The sequence below is a fragment of the Acanthaster planci genome, linkage group LG12, assembly GCF_054643075.1.
Source record: "Acanthaster planci isolate LZ-2023a linkage group LG12, COTS_SCS, whole genome shotgun sequence".
Classification (NCBI taxonomy): Eukaryota; Metazoa; Echinodermata; class Asteroidea; order Valvatida; family Acanthasteridae; genus Acanthaster; species Acanthaster planci.
The window spans coordinates 8,478,256-8,501,436 of NC_141788.1; the positions used below are offsets into that span (position 1 = coordinate 8,478,256).

The 23,181-nt window shown below is 44.1% G+C and overlaps 1 protein-coding gene across 4 annotated transcripts in view; it reads left to right on the top strand.

The window, feature by feature from the left end:
* The window catches only part of LOC110985139 (receptor-type tyrosine-protein phosphatase F-like), a 60,142-nt gene that overhangs the window by 29,277 nt on the left and 7,684 nt on the right, over positions 1 to 23,181 (top strand). For 3 of the 4 annotated variants that reach the window (XM_087144241.1, XM_087144240.1, XM_087144242.1), the window contains 33 exons: positions 77 to 373; positions 736 to 1,044; positions 1,511 to 1,804; positions 2,095 to 2,403; positions 2,532 to 2,828; positions 3,270 to 3,566; positions 4,033 to 4,326; positions 4,618 to 4,926; positions 5,039 to 5,335; positions 5,999 to 6,307; positions 6,920 to 7,216; positions 8,051 to 8,362; positions 8,973 to 9,272; positions 9,884 to 10,195; positions 11,241 to 11,531; positions 12,195 to 12,430; positions 12,620 to 12,689; positions 12,905 to 13,011; positions 13,986 to 14,199; positions 14,322 to 14,415; positions 14,974 to 15,208; positions 15,913 to 15,952; positions 16,823 to 16,928; positions 17,735 to 17,790; positions 18,343 to 18,587; positions 19,427 to 19,514; positions 19,864 to 19,940; positions 20,412 to 20,448; positions 20,972 to 21,069; positions 21,186 to 21,308; positions 21,712 to 21,866; positions 22,403 to 22,538; positions 22,930 to 23,079. In XM_087144241.1, coding sequence (XP_087000367.1) covers positions 77 to 373; positions 736 to 1,044; positions 1,511 to 1,804; positions 2,095 to 2,403; positions 2,532 to 2,828; positions 3,270 to 3,566; positions 4,033 to 4,326; positions 4,618 to 4,926; positions 5,039 to 5,335; positions 5,999 to 6,307; positions 6,920 to 7,216; positions 8,051 to 8,362; positions 8,973 to 9,272; positions 9,884 to 10,195; positions 11,241 to 11,531; positions 12,195 to 12,430; positions 12,620 to 12,689; positions 12,905 to 13,011; positions 13,986 to 14,199; positions 14,322 to 14,415; positions 14,974 to 15,208; positions 15,913 to 15,952; positions 16,823 to 16,928; positions 17,735 to 17,790; positions 18,343 to 18,587; positions 19,427 to 19,514; positions 19,864 to 19,940; positions 20,412 to 20,448; positions 20,972 to 21,069; positions 21,186 to 21,308; positions 21,712 to 21,866; positions 22,403 to 22,538; positions 22,930 to 23,079 — 6,791 coding nt within the window. The remainder of the gene's footprint in view (positions 1 to 76; positions 374 to 735; positions 1,045 to 1,510; positions 1,805 to 2,094; positions 2,404 to 2,531; positions 2,829 to 3,269; positions 3,567 to 4,032; positions 4,327 to 4,617; positions 4,927 to 5,038; positions 5,336 to 5,998; positions 6,308 to 6,919; positions 7,217 to 8,050; positions 8,363 to 8,972; positions 9,273 to 9,883; positions 10,196 to 11,240; positions 11,532 to 12,194; positions 12,431 to 12,619; positions 12,690 to 12,904; positions 13,012 to 13,985; positions 14,200 to 14,321; positions 14,416 to 14,973; positions 15,209 to 15,912; positions 15,953 to 16,822; positions 16,929 to 17,734; positions 17,791 to 18,342; positions 18,588 to 19,426; positions 19,515 to 19,863; positions 19,941 to 20,411; positions 20,449 to 20,971; positions 21,070 to 21,185; positions 21,309 to 21,711; positions 21,867 to 22,402; positions 22,539 to 22,929; positions 23,080 to 23,181) is intronic. The other variant, XM_022245937.2, reaches the window with a different exon arrangement.

Here is a 23,181-nt window from a genome sequence, read left to right on the forward strand (position 1 = left end):
ACCTACCAATTTATATTCTGTGTTTTTATACGTACTGTGGCTGCAATTGAAGTTTCCATTTTGGGGGCGTTTGTAGAGCCAGGAAAGCCCATCAACGTCAGCCTGGAGGAGGCAACGTCCAGGTCTCTCTCCTTCACCTGGGAACCTCCATCATGTGACAAGAGGAACGGTCTCATCATAGGCTACAAGTACAAATTTGTGGAGACGGAGGGGCGGAGTAGAATTGAAGAGAATGACACACTCCCTAACGTCACCATGGTTTCATTTGACCAACTTCTTCCATGCACAAAATACCACTTCAAAGTAAAGGCACAGACTTCCGTGGGTGAAAGTGGCTTCACTACAGCACTTTTTGTCTTCACAGAGGAAGAAAGTATGTTGTGTTATGTAGCAAGCTAAGTGTTAATTTATTTATGTACAAGTACGAGTATTTGGTTCCAAAGCTGAAGTGCAGTGAATTCCAGTTTTTCATCTCGAACTCTGAGCCAGGTTCAATGTTGGATAGTGTTGAGCCAATGGGCCATATGCTGCATTCTAGACCATTTACTTCAGTCTACAGAATGGAAAAGATTATGAAGAATGAGACCAGAAACTAAGTTGGAAGTGCTGCTTTGTCATTATCCGTAAAATGACTTTAATATTTCAAGACAAGATTGCGCCACTTGAAACTTAAGTTGTTCTGTCGCAATCAATATGATTTCTTTGGAAGAAACTGTAACCTTTCATTTTCCACAGTCCCAAATGCAGTCAGTAATGTCAGTGTAACATCAGACAGCAATTCTATCTTGGTAACGTGGAAGCTGCCGACTGACACCAATCCTTGTATCACTGGGTACTTGATCACTCACAAACTGGAGAGGCACCTGCCTTGCAGAGAAAATGTTGTGAACAGCATTGAGTTTAACACCACAGTTGGGAACTCCAGTAGGGAACACCTCATTGATGGGTTGTCTCCAGCTTCAAATTACACTGTGACTATATCGGCACTCACCATTTATGGAGGCGGGGAACCAGTGAGTAGGGCCATAGCAACTGAGGAATCTGGTGAGTTGGTTGTCCCGTGTTGCTGTAGACGTTTGCATTGGCTTCGCTGGTGAATCACTATTAAGACTTCACAGCCTCAACAGTAATCAGACACTTTGTCAAAATATTAGATTTTAAAGTATTGCTGCTCAAATGTGGGCCCTCTTTTGATCCTGCTCCGGGCAGATAGATCAGTCTCCTTTCATCTTTTGTTTAGTGCGCCCTTATGATGGGTGCCCCTTGTTGCCAGATCCAGTAGGATCTTTGCGAGTCTGTTCAATGGCATCCGGCAGACGTAACCTCATCATCACATTCTGGAAGATCATACCATTGTCAGCACCAATGTCCTTTCTGCCTCGCTAGGATTTTCTTCATTTGTCACTTTGTGCCACCGTCTTTAATACACGTCCAATTTGATTCAGATTGTGTGATAAGTAACCATACCAAATAATGTTAGCCTCGGAATTCCAACCTGACTTCTTTACAGTTCCTGCACCCCCAGTCTCGGTGAGCCAAACATTTACCACCTCCTCAAGCCTCGGTTTTACCTGGCAGCCACCTGCATGCAAGGACAGCAATGGCGTAATCGACGCATATCACTACAGACTCACCCACATGCAGACCGGCGCTGTACTAAATGGATCCACAGGAGCCAGTATCACCATGGCAACCTTTGACGAATTACCAGCTTGCACTGGTTACAGCTTTCAAGTCCGTGCTCAGACATCCGCAGGGTATGGCATGTTCAGCCTAGCATTGCCCAGCTCAACGAGGGGTCAAGGTAAAATAGTTTTGGAAGTAGATTGCAGAAGTTTCCCTTTCCAAACGCATGCATTTGTGCTCATTAATGAAAACACATGAAGACTCAAATCTGGTTCTGCATTTTCATTGAACAAACAAGCCCCACCGTGTAGTCTTATACTACAGTGGTTTAAAAACAACTGCAATTGTTTGTGTTGGTCATACTGCCGATTTGCAAAAATAAAAGGAACACAAAGGTTACCTGGGAAATGCTTGTTCGTGCGATTGATTCTGATGCTCATTAATATTTTCTTACAATTTTTTTAACAGCTCCAAATGCTGTCAGAAACTTGGTAGCACGGCCGTTGGCAACATCTTTGGAACTGACGTGGATGGAACCAGAGAATGCCTCCTGTGACATCTCCCACTATCTGATTTCCTACCAGCTGATCAGACACCTTCAGTGCCCGGAGAATGAAACTGACGCCCTGCTTTTCAATGAAACAGTAGATGGCTCTGCAACAAGATATGGCATACATACATTGTTTCCAGCTTCCAAGTATGCTGTGTCTATCAGAGCACAAACAGTTTATGGATTCGGTGGGGCAGAAAGTCTGGAAGTGAACACATTGGAAGCAGGTAAGACATGTGAATCATCTGAGCCACGGATGCTGTCACATTTTTGCCAGAGCAATTCTCTTGAGTTGCCTGTGGATGTAATTACATTCTCAACTTATTTATTATTTCGGGGGGATGGGGGTTTGCAGTGCCAAGAAGACCCATCAACGTCAGCCTGGAGGAGGCAACACCCAGGTCTCTCTCCTTCACCTGGGAACCTCCACCATGTGACGAGAGGAACGGTCTCATCATAGGTTACAAGTACAAATTTGTGGAGACGGAGGGGCGGAGTAGAATTGAAGAGAATGACGCACTCCCTAACGTCACCACGGTTTCATTTGACCAACTTCTTCCATGCACAAAGTACCACTTCAAAGTAAAGGCACAGACTTCCGTGGGTGAAAGTGGCTTCACTACAGCACTTTTTGTCTTCACAGAGGAAGAAAGTATGTTGTGTTATGTAGCAAGCGAAGTGTTAATTTATTTACGTACCAGTACGAGTATTTGGTTCCAAAGCTGAAGTGCAGTGAATTCCAATTTTTCATCTCGAACTCTGAGCCAGGTTCAATGTTAGATAGTGTTGAGCCAATGGGCCGTATGCTGCATTCTAGACCATTTACTTCAGTCTACAGAATGGAAAAGATTATGAAGAATGAGACCAGAAACTAAGTTGGAAGTGCTGCTTTGTCATTATCCGTAAAATGACTTTAATATTTCAAGACAAGATTGTGCCACTTGAAACTTAAGTTGTTATTATCCGTAAAATGACTTTAATATTTAAAGACAAGATTGTGCCACTTGAAACTTAAGTTGTTTTGTCGCAATCAATATGATTTCTTTGGAAGAAACTGTAACCTTTCTTTCATTTTCCACTGTCCCAAATGCAGTCAGTATTGTCAGTGTAACATCAGACAGCAATTCTATCTTGGTAACGTGGGAGCTGCCGACTGACACCAATCCTTGTATCACCGGGTACTTGATTACTCACAAACTGGAGAGGCACCTGCCTTGCAGAGAAAGTGTTGTGAACAGCATTGAGTTTAACACCACAGTTGGGAACTCCAGTAGGGAACACCTCATTGATGGGTTGTCTCCAGCTTCAAATTACACTGTGACTATATCGGCACTCACCGTTTATGGAGGCGGGGAACCAGTGAGTAGGGCCATAGCAACTGAGGAATCTGGTGAGTTGGTTGTCCCGTGTTGCTGTAGACGTTTGCATTGGCTTCGCTGGTGAATCACTATTAAGACTTCACAGCCTTAACAGTAATCAGACACTTTGCCAAAATATTAGATTTTAAAGTATTGCTGCTCAAATTTGGGTCCTCTTTTGATCCTGCTCCGGGCAGGTAGATCAGTCTCCTTTCATCTTTTGTTTAGTGTGCCCTTATGATGGGTGCCCCTTGTTGCCAGATCCAGTAGGATCTTTGCGAGTCTGTTCAATGGCATCCGGCAGATGTAACCTCATCATCACATTCTGGAAGATCATACCATTGTCGGCACCAATGTCCTGTCTGCCTCGCTAGGATTCTCTTCATTTGTCACTTAGTGCCACCGTTTTTAATACACGTCCAATTTGATTCAGATTGTGTGATAAGTAACTATACCAAATAATGTTAGCCTCGGAATTCCAACCTGACTTCTTTACAGTTCCTGCACCCCCAGTCTCGGTGAGCCCAACATTTACCACCTCCTCAAGCCTCGGTTTTACCTGGCAGCCGCCTGCATGCAACGACAGCAATGGCGTAATTCAGGCATATCACTACCGACTTACCAACATGCAGACCGGAGCTGTGAGAAACGAAACCACTGGAGCCACTGTCACCATGGCAACCTTTGAAGGATTGCCAGCTTGCACTGGCTACAGCTTTCAAGTCCGTGCTCAGACATCCGCAGGGTATGGCATGTTCAGCCCAGCATTGCCCAGCTCCACGAGGGGCCAAGGTAAAATAGTTTTGAAAGTAGATTGCAGAAGTTTCCTTTTCCAAAATCATGCATTTGTACTCATAAATGATAACACACGAAGACTGAAATCTGGTTCTGCATGACTTTCATTAAAAAACAAGCCCCACCGTGTAGTCTTAAACTACAGTGGTTTAAAAACAAGTGCAATTGTTTGTGTTGGTCATGCTGCAGATTTGCAAAAATAAAAGGAACACAAAGGTTACCAGGGATATGCTTGTTCGTGTGATTGATTCTGATGCACATTAATATTTTCCTACAATTTTTTAACAGCTCCAAATGCTGTCAGAAACTTGGTAGCACGGCCGTTGGCAACATCTCTGGAACTGACATGGATTGAACCGGAGAACGCCTCCTGTGACATCTCACACTATCTGATTTCCTACCAACTTGTCAGACACCTTCAGTGCCCACAGAATGAAACTGGCACCCTGCTCATCAATGAAACAGTAAACGGCACAGAAACAAGATATGACATACCTGCATTGTCTCCAGCATCCAAGTACCTTGTGTCCATCAGAGCACAAACAGTTTCTGGGTTCGGTGAGGCAGAAAGTCTGGAAGTGAACACATTGGAAGCAGGTAAGAATTATCCAAGCCACGAATGCTGTCACTATTTTTTGTCTTGTCAGAGTGATTATCTTTGAGTTGACCGTGGCTGTAATTTAAATCTTTTCTTTCTCGGGGTTTGCAGCACCAGGAAATCCCATCAACGTCAGGGTCGAAGAGAGAATGCCCAGGTCTCTCACCTTCAGCTGGGAGCCTCCGCCTTGCAACGAGAAGAACGGTGCCATCTCAAATTATGTGTGCAAGCTTTTTAAGACTCCGGGTACCAGACGAATTGAACAAGAGGAGTTGCTTCCCAATGTTACTATGGTGTCATTTCACAAACTTCTTCCCTGCACTCAGTACCACTTCAAAGTAAAGGCCAAGACTTCAAAGGGCACCGGTACCTTCACCGATGCACATTTTGAATACACAAAGGGAGAAGGTAGTTATGTTTCCATATCAGGGGCGAATCCAGGATTTTTTGCTGGAGGGGGAGTTTGGGAATTTCGTTCATATGGGAGGTTTTTCTACATATAGTTGTCCACCATTGGTGATAGCCATTCAATCTCTTTGCTTTTTTCCTTAACTGCACATGCAAAATAAGACCTCCCACGTGGTTTACATATTTTAAATAGGTGTCTTCCAGCCTTCAGATGTATGTCCCCTCACCCCCCACCCCCCCCCCCAAATATTGGTAAAGAGGCAATGAGCAGGGTGGGTTTGATCCTCCAAACTCCCCTCTGAATCCATGCCTGCGTATCTTTCATATTCGCATCTGCCGTTCTCACCAAATCCAGTTCACTGCAAAATTTGCAATAAAATTGAAAAAAAAAATCCCCAGACAATGATTATTGGATTTGTGGGTTATTCTGTCAGTGGACAACTGGAGCGCCAGTGGGAAATCAACGTTATCTCTTGAGAGCACGCTATCTTATTTCACTCCTGAAATTTTCTGACAGAAAAACCAGGAGGGAAGACGTGAGATACTGTGCATTGATTTTGTTGACATTTTGCTCCATTTTAAACTTAACAAACTTCAGTTCTGCTGTCACAGCAAGAGGGATTTTTCAGAAGAAACGTTGAACCCATATTTTGTGTTCCACAGTCCCAAATGCAGTCAGTGAAGTCAGTGTAACCTCAAACAGCAGTTCTGTCCGGGTAACATGGACCCCCTCTGCTGACACCAATCCTTGTGGTATCACCGCATACCTGATCACTCACAAACTGGAGAGGCACCTGCCGTGCGGGGAAGAGGTTGACAGCATTGAGTTTAACACCACAGTAGGAAACTCCAGTAGGGAATACCGCATTGATGATTTGTCGCCAGCTTCAAATTACACGGTGACTGTGTCACCACTCAATGTGTATGGGCCCGGGGACCTAGTGAGTAGAGCCATAGCGACCGACGAATCTGGTAAGTGAAGTTGGTAAACCTGTAGCTGCAAATGCTGCACAACCTGCTGCTGGTTAGCAAATCCTGTTCAAGCATACATCTGTATTTCATCTAGCCACCTACCTTGAGGACCAGCAGAAACAAAATGTACAAGGTCACCCCCTGCCCGGCGCCCTCCTTTCTTTACAGTAGGGAACGATTCTTCATGTTCCCTTCCAAAATACAGGATGCATTGGAAATGCATCCTTGGATTGCATCTAGGGGTGTCCTCCTCAAAACAGTTCCTGTGAGAAGACAGGCAGTTTTGAGCTTTGGGTGGGAAGGGATAGGTAGATATATATATATTGCTGTCCTTGATGAGACCCTGGGAGGCAATTTCCAAACCAATCATATGTTTGAGTATGGAATGCATGTTATCCATGCCAAATTAGACGACTTATAGCCAACTTGGCAGTGTGCCACTCGGAAAGGGGCCGGAAAACTGTCAGAAAAAGCAATCACACCACGGCGAAACAAAATGAGGCTTAGGCACCGTTATTGATGTCCTTGCTTTTCACATACTCGTTCTGGCAACTGGTGACTCGTTTTGTGAGGTTGTGTCACAGAAGAGCAAATTCTCTCTTTATCCTCCAGTTCCTGGGCCAGTGTCAAACGTCTCAGTCACCTCAGTCGGTCAGTTCTCTGCCAATTTCAGCTGGGGCGCCCCATCGTGCGAAGACAGTAACGGCAGGATCATTCAATATGTATGGCAGATCAAGCTTGACGGGTCCATTGATGACACCCAGTCATTGACAGGAACTACAACCGACACCTCGGTCAGGGTGTCCAATTTAACCCCCTGCTCCACCTACACTGTCACCATCCAGGCCGAGACCGGAGCCGGCGTGGGTCATGGGAGCAGTTCATCACCGTTTACAACAATGCCAGCAGGTAGATTCGGCATTTTCAAGCCTTAGTTAGTCCATTTTGTGGGGTAAATTACACTGCAGTCAATAGCAAAAGAATTGCACCTCCACGAAAAGCCAAGAAATGGACCCAAGAAGGTTCTTTGATAAAATGAGACACTCAAGTGGGTAGAGTCATAAGTCATAAGAAGACAAGCATTGTTTGTCCCAGTGGTCAGGGTTACAAGCCTCACGTTACCCTGACAGCCACAGTCCCAGCTATAAAGAATTGTACGAATAATTGCCCAACGGACTAATATGAGACCGTGTAATTTGATGAGAATAAGCTGTCCATTCATAGGTACCTTTGGAGCGTCGGGTACACTCGAACGCAAACTATTTAGCCAGCCACTCTGAACCAACTGCCAGTTCCCCATTGGCCCTTTGAGGAGTTTACTGTTTTTAATCCATTAGACAGTTTGTAAAACGTTTGTGTTGTGTTCTAAAGGCAGAAATACTTGGTATCAGCAATTTGGGTGATATTAAAAAGGGCAAGCTCATTCAAAATGTTTGTACCTGTTCATTTTGTGAGAGTTGGCCTCATGGCTTTGTTTATAGGCCGAACCTGGCACATATGTAGTGCTGTTCTTGACTGAGAGACTTTGAGACGCTTGGTGGTGGTTGACAAAAACCGGTCCTTTTCCACAGTTTGTGTGCATGCTCAGAGCATGTGCTCAGAACTGTGCACGCATGCCCATTGTCTGAATACTAAACTCACTTACTATGCATGAAACATTTTAAAGCAGGCAGCGTAATGAAGATCGAAGATGTAATGGGCAGGGTTTTGTTTTACCACACTTTGAACTTTCTTCTTCTGTAGCACCTGGAAAAGTTGGACCTCCAGTGGTCAGCTCTAAAGCTTCCACCTTTGCTCGTGTTTCGTGGTCGTCTCCTGTTGCTTCTGACAACCCTTGTGCCGTTCAGCTGTACACAGTGAGATATTATCTCAAGAAGCTCAGAGCTTGTCCGACAAAAGAGGTGGACGAGGGTTTGACAGTGAATACCAGCAACACACAGCTAGACTTGACTCCTCTGCAGCCGTTCTCCGTCTACAAGCTGTCATTGGCAGCACTGACTGAGGGAGGATATGGAGAGGTGTCTGACGAATTGCGATTTGACACAAATTCTAGTGGTGAGTTTCTTTACTCAGGGAGCCTTCTTGAAACTAAGTTTAGAGGTTATGAGTTTTGTTTTATTGATCAGCATCAAAGCATGTTTTACCTGGAACCTTAATCGAGTTGGAGCATTCCATAGTGAGAATTTTTTGAAGTAAGAGTGTGATAATTTTTACTCTTTTAACAAGTCTGAATATTGCATAGCATCTTGAAGTAATTCCATGCGGCTTTAGTATCTTTCAGTAAGAAACTGGAGAGATTACAAATTAAACTGAAGTTCTGAGAAAATGAACTTCAGCACATAATGTAACAAAGGAAAGTGTTGAAGCTCTCTGCACCATCCTTTTGTTTATTGGTCTCACATCTCCCTTTGAACTAGAATTGAGGTGTGTATTTTATGTATAAAAACTTTGACACAGCTATAGAAAGTCTGCTTACAAGTATTTCTATACGGCTAAAAGGTGCTGATATTCAGTGGAATGGAGCAGGTCGGGTTACTTTCTGCTGAGGGTTGACTGATCTGACACTGACGGAATCACAGCCGCAAATCCAGTTTAATCACTAAACTTGAGTTTTTCTTCTGTCGTACTGCTTGTTCACATTGGCTACTTGTTTCCTCAAAAACAGTTCCTGACCAGGTCACGGGTGTCCGATTGGTCAATTCCTCCAAGGACTTCCTTCAGTTTGCTTGGAACGAGCTAGAGTGTGAAGCACGACATGACAAAATCAATGGCTACGAGTACGAGGTCAGGAGACCTGAGGATAGCAGCGACGATGATAGTTTCAGCCGTGTTGGAGAAACACAATTGTTTGCTTTAATCAGCCACCTTGATTCCTGCACAGAGTACCAGTTTCGAGTGCGCGCCGTCGGAAAGACATCCCGCGGTTACTGGTCGAAATGGGAAATAGCAGTTACCAGCACAGCTTGTAAGTGGAAAAAGTCTTTCTTCTTACATTTATTTGATGTTGGCCTTTTCTGAAGAAATGCACACCTGTTGTGGATTGTTGGCTCCAGTTCTCCAAATCTTCTGCATTGCCCCAAACCACCCTGCCTGTTTTATTCCTGTACCATCCCAGACTGCTCCGGATTTATTTGATTTAATTGATTTGTATGAGAACAGATGCAATTTATATGTACCCTGCGATAGTTAATGGTGAAAAATGCCTAAGAGCCGACAAAATTGGACCACCATAGATGCCGTACCTGTAGGCTTAACCCCTTCGCTGCCGGAAACAGCAAGAGCCCCGGCTTTGTGTGAGGATTAGTACATACCACACATACAGTCTATTCACCATGCAGCTGCTGGTTCAGTGGGGCCTGCTGATTAACAAAGCCCTCCATTCAGGGCATACCACAGCCCAGCAGTCACGGTCAAAAGAATTCCGGCACGAAGGGGTTAACACCAAGGGACAGTTAGACTGCATACAGTTTGGATGTCTTCTTGCTGTGGTTGAATAGGTTGTATACTCAGACCTAGGACAAAGGTAATGTACCGTGCCTGTCTGAAATACATGCTTTCTGTACTCTTTTCATGCAGTGCCAGAGCAGGTGCAGAATCTCACCCTGCGCCATGGCGATGACCCAGCGACCCAGATCCAAGCGTCGTGGCAGCCATCCCCACTAGATGTCTGCACTGTCAGCACGTACCAGGTGGGGTACCTTGCTTGGTCCCTGGAGGAGTGTAGCCTCAACACCAGCAGTAACAATTGGACGTTCATCACTGTAAAGACCCTGAGTGCTGTGTTGAGAGGGCTGCAGGCGTACTCGCAGCACAACGTCTCTGTGAGGGGAGAGACAGCCGCCGGACTTGGCCGAGAAGTCTTCGCTCTCCTGGAGACTTCGGAAGACGGTTAGTCCCTGTTGACTTAAGCTGTTCATTGGAACTGTCAAGATGACGTTTGCCATAAGGAAATACCCATCATGCTTACTGCATGGACCTTTGACAGCACTCTCTGTGAACTTTAAACACTGTGAAAATGCTGTTTCACTATTAATTAAATTCATGTTCATTTTTTTTCCCAAGGTAATGTAAGCTCCTTTTCACAGTGGAAAGTAGGTCAGCTGGGCAGAGGACTAACTCGTGACAGTTTCACGACATTTTCACTTTTCCAAGGATTAACTTAATCACAAATAGAATAAGGAGGACTCCCCGGTAGCCTGGATGGGCTCACTGCATTTTCACAGCGTTTTCACTTGAACCAAAACTTTTAATAGCCAAGGCAGGTTACCAGCTAAACTTGCATGCAATACTGATGCTTCTTGCAAAGTGGTTCACAGCTCATCACCTGTTAAATTTGTTGCAGTGTGCTTCTGGCTCAGTAGGTCCGTGATTTGGGGACTACACCGTCACACAAGTCAGTCACAAGTTACACTGCAAATCTAGTCTGATTTCAAGGTTTTAAAATGTCAAGTTTCAGATGTCTAGGTTTTCAATCAAACTTTTGACGATGGCATTCCCTTGTCTTCGTTCATTCCCTGCAACCTGTAATTCTGTTTGTAGTCCTGATAGGATTTGACTTGAATTAAACTGTGATTTGTTTGTTCAATGCTCATATCTGCCACGGCTGCAGCCCCCTTGCATTGTTGTATCTGACTGATATTTTCATTGGAATCATTTGCATGTGAGCTACCCTAACGAAATGAGTTTCAAGTCACTAGAGCCAAAGGCCTCTAAAATAACCTAGCAAAATAACCTAGCCATAAAAAAACAACAGGAATCTTGAACATTTTGGGCCTGCATAATGTCCATTTTTATCAGGATTCCCAACTGATGCGTCTAAACAAGGAGTTCAGTTTGCTCTTTCTAATGCAACCAGTTTTCAGGGAAAAAAAGGCCTACAGACTTGCTGTGCAGGATCAGGTCACATAGCGATGTTTGTTTTTCTTCAAACTAGTTCCCACGGGTCCCCCGGAAAACATCTCGACAAGCCTGATTGGTACCCAGGAAATCCGCTTTCTCTGGAAACCTCCGCACTGCGGTCAACAGAATGGCCTCATCACTGGTTACAACTATACGCTCCTTGACGAGAGGAGCAACCAGACCAAGGCTAGCGGCCATGTCTTGATAACTGAGGTCCTGCTCAGCGGTCTGGTGCCCTATGTGGAATACCACTTCTATGTACAAGCAAACACAGCAGTCGGCCCTGGCCCAGATGGCCATCTTTTCGTCAGAACAGAAGAAGGAGGTAGATTGACTTTTTACCCCGAGTGCAGTCTTTTTTTATGTAACCAGACTTGAATAAAAGCTAGGATAGTTGCTCTTGAGGATTTATTTCAAAGGGAAGTACAGTGCAACATTTCAACAGGGAAAGCTTCAACAAGGTGTGATGACTAGTCTCCTCTCAAGACTGACAATAAAACCATTTTCCCATAGGAAAGTTCATGGTGTATCCCCAGACTGTTGTGTGATACAAAAATATTGTGCCTCAAGTTGCATCCTGACCGGCAAGAGGAGACAGGCTGGTGGGTAGTGTCTGAACCTGGCTCATCACTCACGCACCTGGCACACACTTAAAGACCGTACATTCCAAAGAAAATAGGTCACCTGCACTCAGCACATTTGGCATCAAACTCACACGAGCGCGTGCACACTTACTTTGGGTTTCCAAGAAAGGGCTGTCGCTGGCTTGCAAAAACGAGCCATCTTCTGTTCCTTAAATTTGGAGGGGACATAAAAACAATTGGAGAAAAACATTGTCAAAGATCTTTTTTCTTTTCAAACTATGTTTATACAATCGGAGAAATCAACTTTTTAGAAACAGCATGTAATTGCTTAATATGAGCAAAAGTTTGGCAATGAAAACTGTTGCTTTACTCACATTTTTTCATTGGTTTAATAAACTTCTTAGAACCACCCCCGCCAAGAAACTTCCGAGTTTCAAATGCAGAGAGGACCTTTCTTGAGCTGGAATGGAACCCTCCAGATCCACCCTCTGGAATCATATCAGCCTATCAGATCCTGTATTGGCCCAGTTCATTGGATGAGACAGCAGCAGTCACTAGGGGACCCTTAATGGATCCAACCAATCCTGTACATCGTTACACCATCACAGATCTTAAGCCATATACTGAATATGACATCAAGGTTTGTACACCCTAGTCTCATTTTATGCACATTTGTAATCAGGTCATATTTCCCAGTAAATAACTCTTTTTGCAAGTTGTAGACACTACTTCACCACTTAAGAAACATTTTCAGGAACAAAATGCAACACCCCATTCAGTCTTTGTGAGAAATTTATTCAGAGGTAATCTTTTTACAAAATGCTTGCAGATTCGGGCAAAAACTGGGGCAGGACATGGCGAGTTTAGCGAGACTATCACTCAACGAACAGCCGAAGGGAGTGAGTACAGTCTTTGTGATTTACACAGGAACTGGAGGGTTAGAAAATGAGGAAAATATGGAGATAAACCATTGGTCTTTGTCTTTCCTCTCTGATGGGGGGGTGCAATCCCTCACTCGAAATTTTTCATTGAAGACTTCAGAAAAGGAAGGAACTAGCTTTGATGCAGAGTAACATTTTACTGGTTGACGACGTTCCTCATTCCGTCTCCACAGCTCCAGAGATGCCAGCCAGGGTGATGGTGTCAGAGCGGACCGCAGATGCGATCACTGTGGCTTGGGAGGAACCCGAAAACATCAACGGCGTCTTGAAAGAATACAAAGTAACTTGTCCATCGGTTTTAATATTTTGGTTCGCGTGCTTCAGTGATGTGATTTTTTCCCCCGAACATTGTATGCTTTAATTCATGTTTCCCAAGAAGAATTGAAACAAACTAGAAATGATGGCCTATTTATAGATATATGTGAACAGGGCAAATTCCACAAGTTGTATTGCCTGTAAGCTACACTTCCTGTACAAAAAATTTTTACATTGAATCGCGTTGAAATATGAAAAATCAACAGTTGGGGGGGAGATGTCAAAAATCAAACTTACATATTTCAACCTGGTTTCGAAATGGTGGATCACGTATGTGACAGTTGAAGTTGAATGCAGAAATGGCCCATCATATTGTTATGCAGCTGCCCTGTAACGATTGGCCGGTTTTTTTTCCCATCCTGCCAGTGTTCTCTGCCCGTCACGTTCCGATCTTTTAATAACCAAATGGGTCTTGGCATTAAATACTGTAAACAGATGCGGAAATGTGAGTCTAAGTAATTTTCTTACACCGTACCTGGAACCATTCTGAGTTTAATAATCGGACCTGTCCAATTTTGTGATTTGTCAGACTGCAAAAAATTCAAACCGCTCTAATTTCCATAAAAAGAAAAAAAATCTAATAAGTTTTGGCAAAAGAGGGCGCCATTTCCAGAAAAAGGGCACTAGATGCTATGTTAGTGTGGCAGTTGTTACACATACATCCATGTAAATTGCTTTTTCGGTGTAGCTGTTTGCTTTGCTATGGGCTTGTTATATAGGCGCTCCTAATTCTGAGTTAAATATTGTCAGGTATGTTTTACTGGTTCATGTTATCCATTCAGACAATGAAGTGTCTTAGCTCTATGATTTAATTTGCCTCTCACAAGTGGCGGGAGCGTCAACAGCTTCTCATGATTTCTCGAAAGACATGTAAGTCATTAGCAGGTTTGGCGATTTGAGACTCATGTGTGTCTGTCGGGTCATATGTTATCTGCCCAGATCGAATACAGAATCGTCGACCAACCGTTCGAGCCCTCATCAGGCGATGCCCCAGGTTCTCAAGTGGTCCAGCAGATCATGGTAAACAAGGACATTACTCGACACCAAATAGGAAACCTGGAGAGTGCCACAGGGTATGAAGTCAGAGTGGCGGCCAAGACGGTGGAATTTGGAGACGATGCCACGCTGCCGTCCGTTTACACCTTGATCCCAGGTAAGCATCATTCTAAAGTTGCCAACCTGAGTCCACAGAAGAGCGTGATGCGTTCATTGTTATCCAACTGCAAATACTTCATTTACAAGAACGTCTTTTTGTGTTTTTTACCTTCCTCGTAGCCATCAACTCGCCTGAACGAACCGAACCTCCGACCGTCGGAGACGATAACACAGTCACATTACAACTGAAACCAATTGATTCCAAATATATCAGGTAACCATGAAAAATTTTGAAATTGGTACATTTTATAAAGATGTAAGACTTTGGGAACGCATGAAATTTCAACCCCCCCTCTGGTGTGACAACAAAATGACCATTGATGCATTTCACTCACTTGAAGATTATCGATCAATATTTCTCCTCCAACTTCATCGTAACTTCCAACTGGAGATGTGACCTGATTCTTAGGTTTAAGGACAGGCATTGTCCAGAGAGCTTATGAAGCTATACAGACCGCGACTTTGCCGGATTGGTGAATGAGGCCAGGCAGATTCCTCAATTTTTCTTGAAGTTGTGTAGGCCGGAGACCTGACCCTATTCATGTGTACTGTCATTCTTACAACCTCACAAAGTTGAACCAATTCCAACGTGTTCAGCAGGAAATAGCACATGTGCCTATTAAAAGACTGACAAGCAACTGCTGTTCCAATCCGCGTTCTTTAAAATCTGCGACTAGAACCTCGGGCCCAATGCTCTCGTTATCCTAACCTTTCCAGAAAGGCAGAGTTTAATATCAAAAGTAAGCCACTTTTTCCCTCCCCCCTCCCCTAGTGTGTATCAAGTCACAGTCGCTAAGTTGCAGGCCAGCCGTAAGCGCAGTGCGGAGAGCCCAGGTAATTACAGGGACTCCCCCAATAACTACGTCGCAGCGGAGTTTGACAAGACCGCCCTCCCGGACACGTTTAGAGTTGGCGACAACAGAACCTACGGCAGGTACTTCAACGCAGCGCTGCAGCCGGACACCCAGTATAACATCCAGTTCTGCGGCGTCGGCAGAACTAAACAGGTAAGATAGATTTCATGCTATCAGCACTCACAATGTGCTCAAAGTTATTCAGGCTTGAGCAAAGTTGCTATTTTCTGGGCTAGTGTTACATAGTCACCTCAGATGCAAACAATAAAAACAGGGGCCAAAATGATAGCAATTGTCTGCAAGGCGGTTGCAGTCCGTTGTTGCTTTCTTTAACCACTTGACACCGGATGGCCTGTAAACACACACACACACTTTTCCTTATTTGTTCCACGGAGGACGTTTACGCTCTTTTAAGACTTCTTTTTTCATTTCTGCGGTGGACGTATTTATGTGTCGTGATTGGTTGCGTCATAAATAAATTGCAATTTCGAAAAAATTGAAGGGGAAAAAAAAACGCCTGGGCAGCTTTTTGATTAAGAATATCCGACGTTAACTGGCTATGAAAGAGACTGAGTGGATAACTGAAAAAAAAATATATCCACTATTAAGGCTAAGTGCTGTACTTTATTGAAGGCCTCATAAAACAAAGATACATTTGTTAGTTAGTATGGTTGGTACATGTAAGGTAGTGATTTGTAGTTGCTGAAATTGCAAAAACATCATCACGAGCCAAACAAACCATCCCGCCTAATAAACGTCAAGTCCCTAGGCACTCACATGATCCGCTGAACCTTGATATGACCTATGATTGACCCGTTCACAATCTCCACTTTTTGTGTGGTTTTTCAACCTGTCAGGATACTCGGACTGGTTGCAGTGACCCGATGGCCGTCACAAGTAAGTCTGTCTCTGTCTTCTTTTGTTAGTTTACAGTAATTAAAGTGTTGTTTCGTGCACATTGTCCTGCCCCTGCTGAAACTCGACATTAGAAGTCTAAAAGTTTTGTCTGAGTTTTGTTTTGGTTTTGAACATTTCCTGAGCAAATCCTCCAAATAATGTGGGTTTTTAGTTTTAATGAATTTAAAGTTGTGTAAGGTGGGAACTTGACAATAGCTTAAAGGTGGTATTTTTGTTTGGAACCTGCCCGAATCCTCAAAATTCCACCACTGTTCTTTGTACCACGATAGAACTGTCAAGGAGCATCAAGCACTGTGTAAAGTAAGGAAGCATTGGCACTGTTTTTTTCAATCCTGCAAAATTGTTCAAAAGAACTCCAGTGGTAGATTTGAAGATTTTTAAAGGTAATTTTTGGCAGTGAACCAAACATTTAGATGAATTTTTCTCTCCCCAACAGAAAATTACCTGAATTAATTATTTGGATTACAGGGATGCCAATTTTCAGTCAGGCTTTTTTCATCCATGATATTGGGCTGATATCAGGCCTTAACGTATCTGGTTCATAAGTGTATTGTCTATTCAGTTTAAACCACACCCACTGCACATGCACTGCACATAGAGTTACATGCATAGATCGCCGCTTACATGGAACCATGGAACTGGAATGCCTGCAAATCGTGGCGGACCCGCTTTGGTGATGAAATCACTTACAAACCGGATAATTAGGTTCTTCTGGCCTCTGTATTCAGGCTCTGGATAAGAACTTGTCAGGGTCTCCGTCACATAAAAGTCGCAGCGTAAACGTTAGCCCAAGCCTTTTCTTTCTCCGTCAGCCTCTAATGCTACGTGCATTTTTATTTGCTCTGACAGCAAACCCCGTGGGCTCTTTTCCGATGAGTTCGATCCTGGGTGCTATCATCGCTGTCCTGGTCGTGGTAGCTTTGGTGGTTGCTGCCGTGGTAGTCATCCGCAAAAGGTGTGACCCTCCATTGTTGTGTCGTATGAAGTTAAATAGTTTGCTGAGGTTCCAAAATGCAGTGAAATTTAAGAAAGGCCTTGTTGGAGGAACCGAATTCGGGTAGCAAGGCAGCATGTTGACTATTAAAGCACTTTGGAGCAGCAAGGTGGTACCCTGGCCGGTACTACATTGGGAGAACACGTTCATTTGTTCATTCAAGTCTTTCTGGTAATGAAATCAAGGATTCTTCGAAAGTTCCCCAGGCACTGTAGCTCGAAAGCCTGAAGAAACCTGTAGAGAGGAGACAACAAGAAGCAGTCACAGTTATAGAGGTGGGAGGAAAACCCCAGAAGAATATTCTGGGTAAAACCCATGAAATCAGGCAGGGACTGAAAACTCAATCCACATGTAGACTGGGCTGGGAATCGAACCCAGGACCACAGAGGTGAAAGGCGAGGAAAGAATCCCTACACCAATCTGACCCCCCAACCTGTCAGGAAATTTTTAGTCCCGACTGTAGGGGACTTTATCTTGTCCCCAATAAGAATATCTCCCTATAATGATAACTGTCCTTCGACAGCTCTTCTTCCCACAGTCGTGGAACAATTTTGTGTTATGGCAAGCCTCTCGTTGAAGGGACAGGTTTTTTCTTTTGAAATAGAGAACCGAGTCGCTCAGACAAAAGTTAGAATGAATTTATGCCCGTAAAACCTATCGTTTAAAAGAGTGGATGGGGCTTGATAGGTCGGTTGGGCACAGGGCCCACAGTGAGACTAAGTCGCCGGCTTTTGATTTGAAATCCATTGTTGTCTATTTCTGTGAAGGCGAAATTCTGCAAAGTCAGCCCCTGGAACTAATGGAATGGTCCTCTCTGACATGGGTAAGTTCAGTATTGTGTTAACTCAAATAGGATTTATGATTTTTGTTTGGGGGTGGGGAACAGAAGGTTTTCCTTTGAGAATTCTTGTCCACTGCATTTCTCTACATTTTCGGACAGTTCATGGGACAAAAATAGGAAACTGCTCAAGAACGTGGGGGTTCGGAGGTGATAATGGAAAATAGCCTTAGAGTGAAAGTTGAAACTTTCAGGAAATGTTGAAAAATTGCGGAAAACAACGACAACGGAATAAAATGGGAGCAGGCATTAATTGTCATTGTTCAGCTTGTGATGTGGACCCACTTTTATAGAGCTGGTAATTGAAAAAGTTTGCTGATCAAATTTACATGCTATGCAGAACTTTGGAGAGAACCAGTCATGACCGTTATGCGGTAACCAGTTTTTGCTGAGCAGATAGTTTTGGTGCTCAGCATATTTGAGCGAGTAGCATTTCCAAGAAATCGACCCCAGACTTGCAATCTGAATCAATGTGGACTTTGCAAATTTGTCATGTGATTGGCTCGATGTGAACTCTGTGTGCTCCACTGTTCACAGAGAAAGCCGAGTCGCGCTCCAACGGGCTCCAGAACCAAGCGGTGGCAGAAGAGATCGTCCGCTCGCAACTGAGGCGCTCGGGTGGCGTCAAGGGCCAGTCGACCACGCCCGCCCCCAAGCCAGTGCAGGGAGCCCTGCCCAGGAAGGCCTGGAAGCCCCACAAAGCGGTCGGCTTGCAGGACCTGCCCCAGTACGTCAAAAGGAAGAAAGCCAACAGCAACAAGGGCTTCGTCAGAGACTACGCGGTAAGAAGGCTTGCACCTTCCTTCGATCCTTGAAACATTAGCTTTGGGTTTACCCTGTGTGTTTGGTTTCAGATACACTTGCATGTTAATTTTCGATGCTGTGCCATCCTGTGTTTCTCTGCAGATGTCTCACACATGCTTCTACAACAGTTGAATAAATTCTGTGCGAAACATTTGAGCCAAACATCACCAGAATTGAGGACCTCAAAGAGACCCTTGCCATATAAATCCAAAGGAAACTCAAAAGTTTTTCACCCACAAAGATGTTCATTCTCATCCGGACGCCAAGCTGAGTGCTGTCTCAAGACTGAGAGCGGCGGGTGCTCTTTCTAATCCAAACAATAACAAAATTACCGAAAAGAAGGAGGCTCACATTGTGTGGGATCTTGTCACCATGGGCAAGTTCGGTCAAGGACCTTAGTTAACCATAGTTTGACTAGTTCTGATCGTACGCATGGTCACTCTGATGGTACGCATCGTCGATGATGGTTGGACTAGTCTCGTCAACCATTCGCGACCAGCTTATTGAGGTACGGCGCGTTGTTGGTTGCCATAAACCATTTATAATAGCACAGAGCAGGTAGGACCCGTTATACGAACAATACTGGAAAACCAGTATGTCAGTTGTAAACGGCCATTTTTACTTTTATTTTTGCTATTTTACCCTTCCTGCGGCCACCTTTTCACCTCTCGGCCTAACGACCTGACGGTGGTTGACTTCACCTTCACTGCACATGTGCTAGGTACATCACATCAACCAACCATTAGTTAACTACTAGTCATTGATTGAACTTGCCTTATCTTGTGTTGATAATCTTGAATCCTGCGTCTTTTTTCAGAGCTTCCCTGATGAGGAGCTGTATTCCTGCAATGTTGCCCAGAGAGATGTCAACAAAAACAAGAACAGATACGCCAATATCATTCCGTGTGAGTCAAGGCCGTTTAGTCTGACAGTCATTGTTTCACTTCCTGGGAGGGGTCAAATCTGGGTTTTTATCACTGTCTTTTCCTTCAAGCTTTTACCTAATGAGTTTCTCCCCCCCCCCAACTTTGGCTCCCTATTGTTGCCGTAGAAACATTAGGTTGTTTAATTTGAGGTCCTAAAAAATGGAGTGTTTTGGTTTGGTTCCAACATTCGCAGTCAAGGGCGACTATCAGGAATATGGAGTTGGAATTATTGGAATTTCAAAAATCCAACTGGAAAAAGTTTGGCCAATTCCGATTATACACCAATTCATTTTTAAACTTGACATTCTGTTTGTCTTTTTTCTTCCAGACGACTACTCACGAGTGGTCCTAGATCCAATCAACGACGATCCAGACACAGACTACATCAACGCTTCCTATGTTGACGTAATTATGCAGCCAACATTTATTTTCAGGGTTGTTGTACATGCAGATCCTGGTCTGAAATACTTTCCTGTGTTGAATTCTGTCCGCATGTAGTTTTTCATTTCATACATGAACCTGCTCACCCTTGACATCTGAACATATGCCCTACTGGTATGAGCTATAGAAGGCTTTTCTGGGTCAGGAGTTTTGTGACTCTTGTTGCGGTGACGATGAAATCCTCATCTTTTCAAACTTCTTCACTGACCTGATGTCAAATTATGCCCAGATTTTGTTGCTTTCTGTATGGCGTGTATTAAAAAGATGTTTTTTATCGAATTCAGGTGTAATCTTAATAGATGTCAAATATCAATAGTTTATCAGTAGTGTGTAGAAGCACTCATTCACAGATTGCAGTATGAATCACAGTGACTGTTTCATAGCGCTTGATGATGTTGTTGAACCGCAACTCTCTTTTCGCTTCATTATATTCAGGGTTACCGAAAGAAGAACGCATACATCGCAACACAAGGTGAGACAGGCTTCTAAAAGTAGTCAAAGGATCAGGCACAGTTGGTGACAGAACGCATGGAATGGTTTTACTTTGTGTTATTGTAAAGTCTCTCAAAAGTCCCTTCGCAAGTCATAAAGACAAAGGAATGCTTTTGCCACAGTTCATTTGAATGGCTCGTGACTTGGCTTGAGACCACTTGACTTGTGATGGACTTGGCTTCAACACTGTACTTTGTCTGGGTAGTGCTGGCCTAGAACTCGCGTAAAACAAGTCAACAAGCTCGCATAGATGGGGCTTGAATGTGCAACCTCCTGCTTACTTGTACAGATGTCTTTCTTATCCACTGGACCACCAATATTGTGTAAGCATGTTGAGCGGTCCATCTTATACCCTTGTGGGTAGTACAGCCGGCGACTCCCTGTGCCCTGCCCAGAAAGTCACAATTTTTATCCCAACTTTCTTTAAATCCATCACCTTGGACAAATAAAATTCAGGAACATTGGAATAACACCCTCATAACATACCTTGCATTTTTTTTTAGGTCACAATAAATATTCTACCCCTGATTTTTGGCGGATGGTATGGCAACAGGAAGTGGCCATCATTGTCATGCTGACTAACCTCGTCGAAAATGCAAAGGTAACGGTTGATTTTTCGTCTCGGCATGGCAATCCTGTTAACTGTAATCTTCAAACACCCGAAGGAAGATTGAGTCCTCTGCCATTCCTTTCTCTGTCACTGCTTTTGAAAAACAGAAAAAATGTGCCCAGTACTGGCCCGACAACCAGTTGGACTACAACAGCATCATAGTCAAGAAAGTCAAGGAGAGAGTTGAGCAAGACTTCACTGAGAGAGTCTTCGTCATCTCAAACTTTGATGTGAGTCATTTTTTACCATATTAGGAGTATGCCGCTTTATTATCACTTTATAATCACTGATTTGCTGGCTTTTATGTACTGATTCAGCAAAAAAAACAGAACAGAAATGGTCTCAGGGAAAACCTCTAAACTCTGGCGAAGAAGTTTGTTGCCAAGATGTCTGTTGCTCTGAATGTTCTGCCTGAAGGTGACATTGCTGTTTAGCTCATGAATATGGAAATTCTTGTTGGAGCAAAACCCCAAAAGGACCAGAAACACTCTCAGCACTAGACTTGACAAGACAAAGATGGACACTAAAGTTCATTGCAGAATTCCATCTAAAAAAAGCCCTATCCCAATGGATCCTTTTAGCTTATGAATTACTGATTTCTGATGCAAAGTTGCGTCGTTTTTCGTGTATCAGATTGAGGAAGACATACCGCGAGAGGTCAGGCAGTTCCACTACACTTCCTGGCCAGACATGGGCCTACCAGATTCCCCCGCACCCCTGATGAACTTCATCCACGAAGTCAAGCAGATGGAGGAGAACAACATGGGACCAATGGTAGTCCACTGCAGGTATGGCAGTAAGCGCTCAAGTAGGGGTGGGTTCGAGCGATGGCTATAGACAACCATCGTTCGACCAGTGCCACCTAAATGATGACCCATCTGGTCGACCATTTGGAACCAGGCCACTGGGGCATGGTTGCACTGCCAGTCATCAATACTCGTTTTCATCTCTCAGTTGTGGAGGGAACCATTCACATGAAAACACTTAAATAGGAGCAGGTTCGAGCGATGATTATAGTTGACCACGGTGTGACCCAAGTCACCAAAATGAGGGACCTTCCATCTGTCCATTTGGTACCAGGCCCTGGTGGATGGCCACACTGCCAGTTATCAGTTGGCATTTATATATCAGTTCCGGGGGGGGAACCAGGCATGTGAAAATAATTGCACAAAATCTCATTGTCTGTGAATGCTGCGAGAGTTGCGCCCAGTGCTAAAATGCAAGTGACGAGATTTTAGAGAATCATTTGACTAGAGCATTTGTTTACTTGTATTGGGCATTTACTGTGTTATGATGGTATCCTTATTTATTTCCATAATGACAGTGCCGGTGTGGGTCGTACAGGGACCTTTATCACCGTGGACGCAATGCTGAACATGGTGGCCGAGGAGAAACAGATCAACGTCATTGATTTCGTCTACGAGATGAGAAAGAAGAGACCCAAAATGGTGCAGACACAGGTAGGTCATTGTTTGTCTTTTGTGATTACCTGAGATGAGGAGTAGATTCCATTTCACCATGGGGGTGTTGCCCATTGATACAATTCTTGATTCTGGGCTGAGGGTGCAGAACAGGGTATTATTTGGTTTAATGCCAGCTTCATGCACACGTTTAATAGCTAAGAGCATTCCTCAACCTGTCAGTGCCTCCCACTTTGCATTCCACCTGTGGCACATTCCCACTACTCAAACTTACAAGGGGCATCAGCCCCCTTTTAAAGTCACTGTAAGTAGACCCTGCTTTTTGGAGTTCTTCAAAGTCCTCCAAACCTTCCTTGTGGAGTTTGAAAGCGCTGTTATTCTTGGAGTTGGTGAGAAAAGACTTGGCATTCATTTTTTTGCTTCCATTCAGGACCAGTACATGTTCATCTTTGAGGTGTTGTTGGAGACACTGCTATGTGGAGACACGGTGATGAGTCTCTCCACCTTCCCTGTTCAGTACGCAGCGCTGCGGGACAGCAACCCGCTCACCAGTAACTCCTACGTGCAGGAACACTTGCGTGTGAGTACCAGCCACTGATCTCAACGTAAAGACAGGATACCACGTGAAAAATGCACTGATGTGTTGTCTGCTTACGTTACATGGACATGTTGCATACAGAGT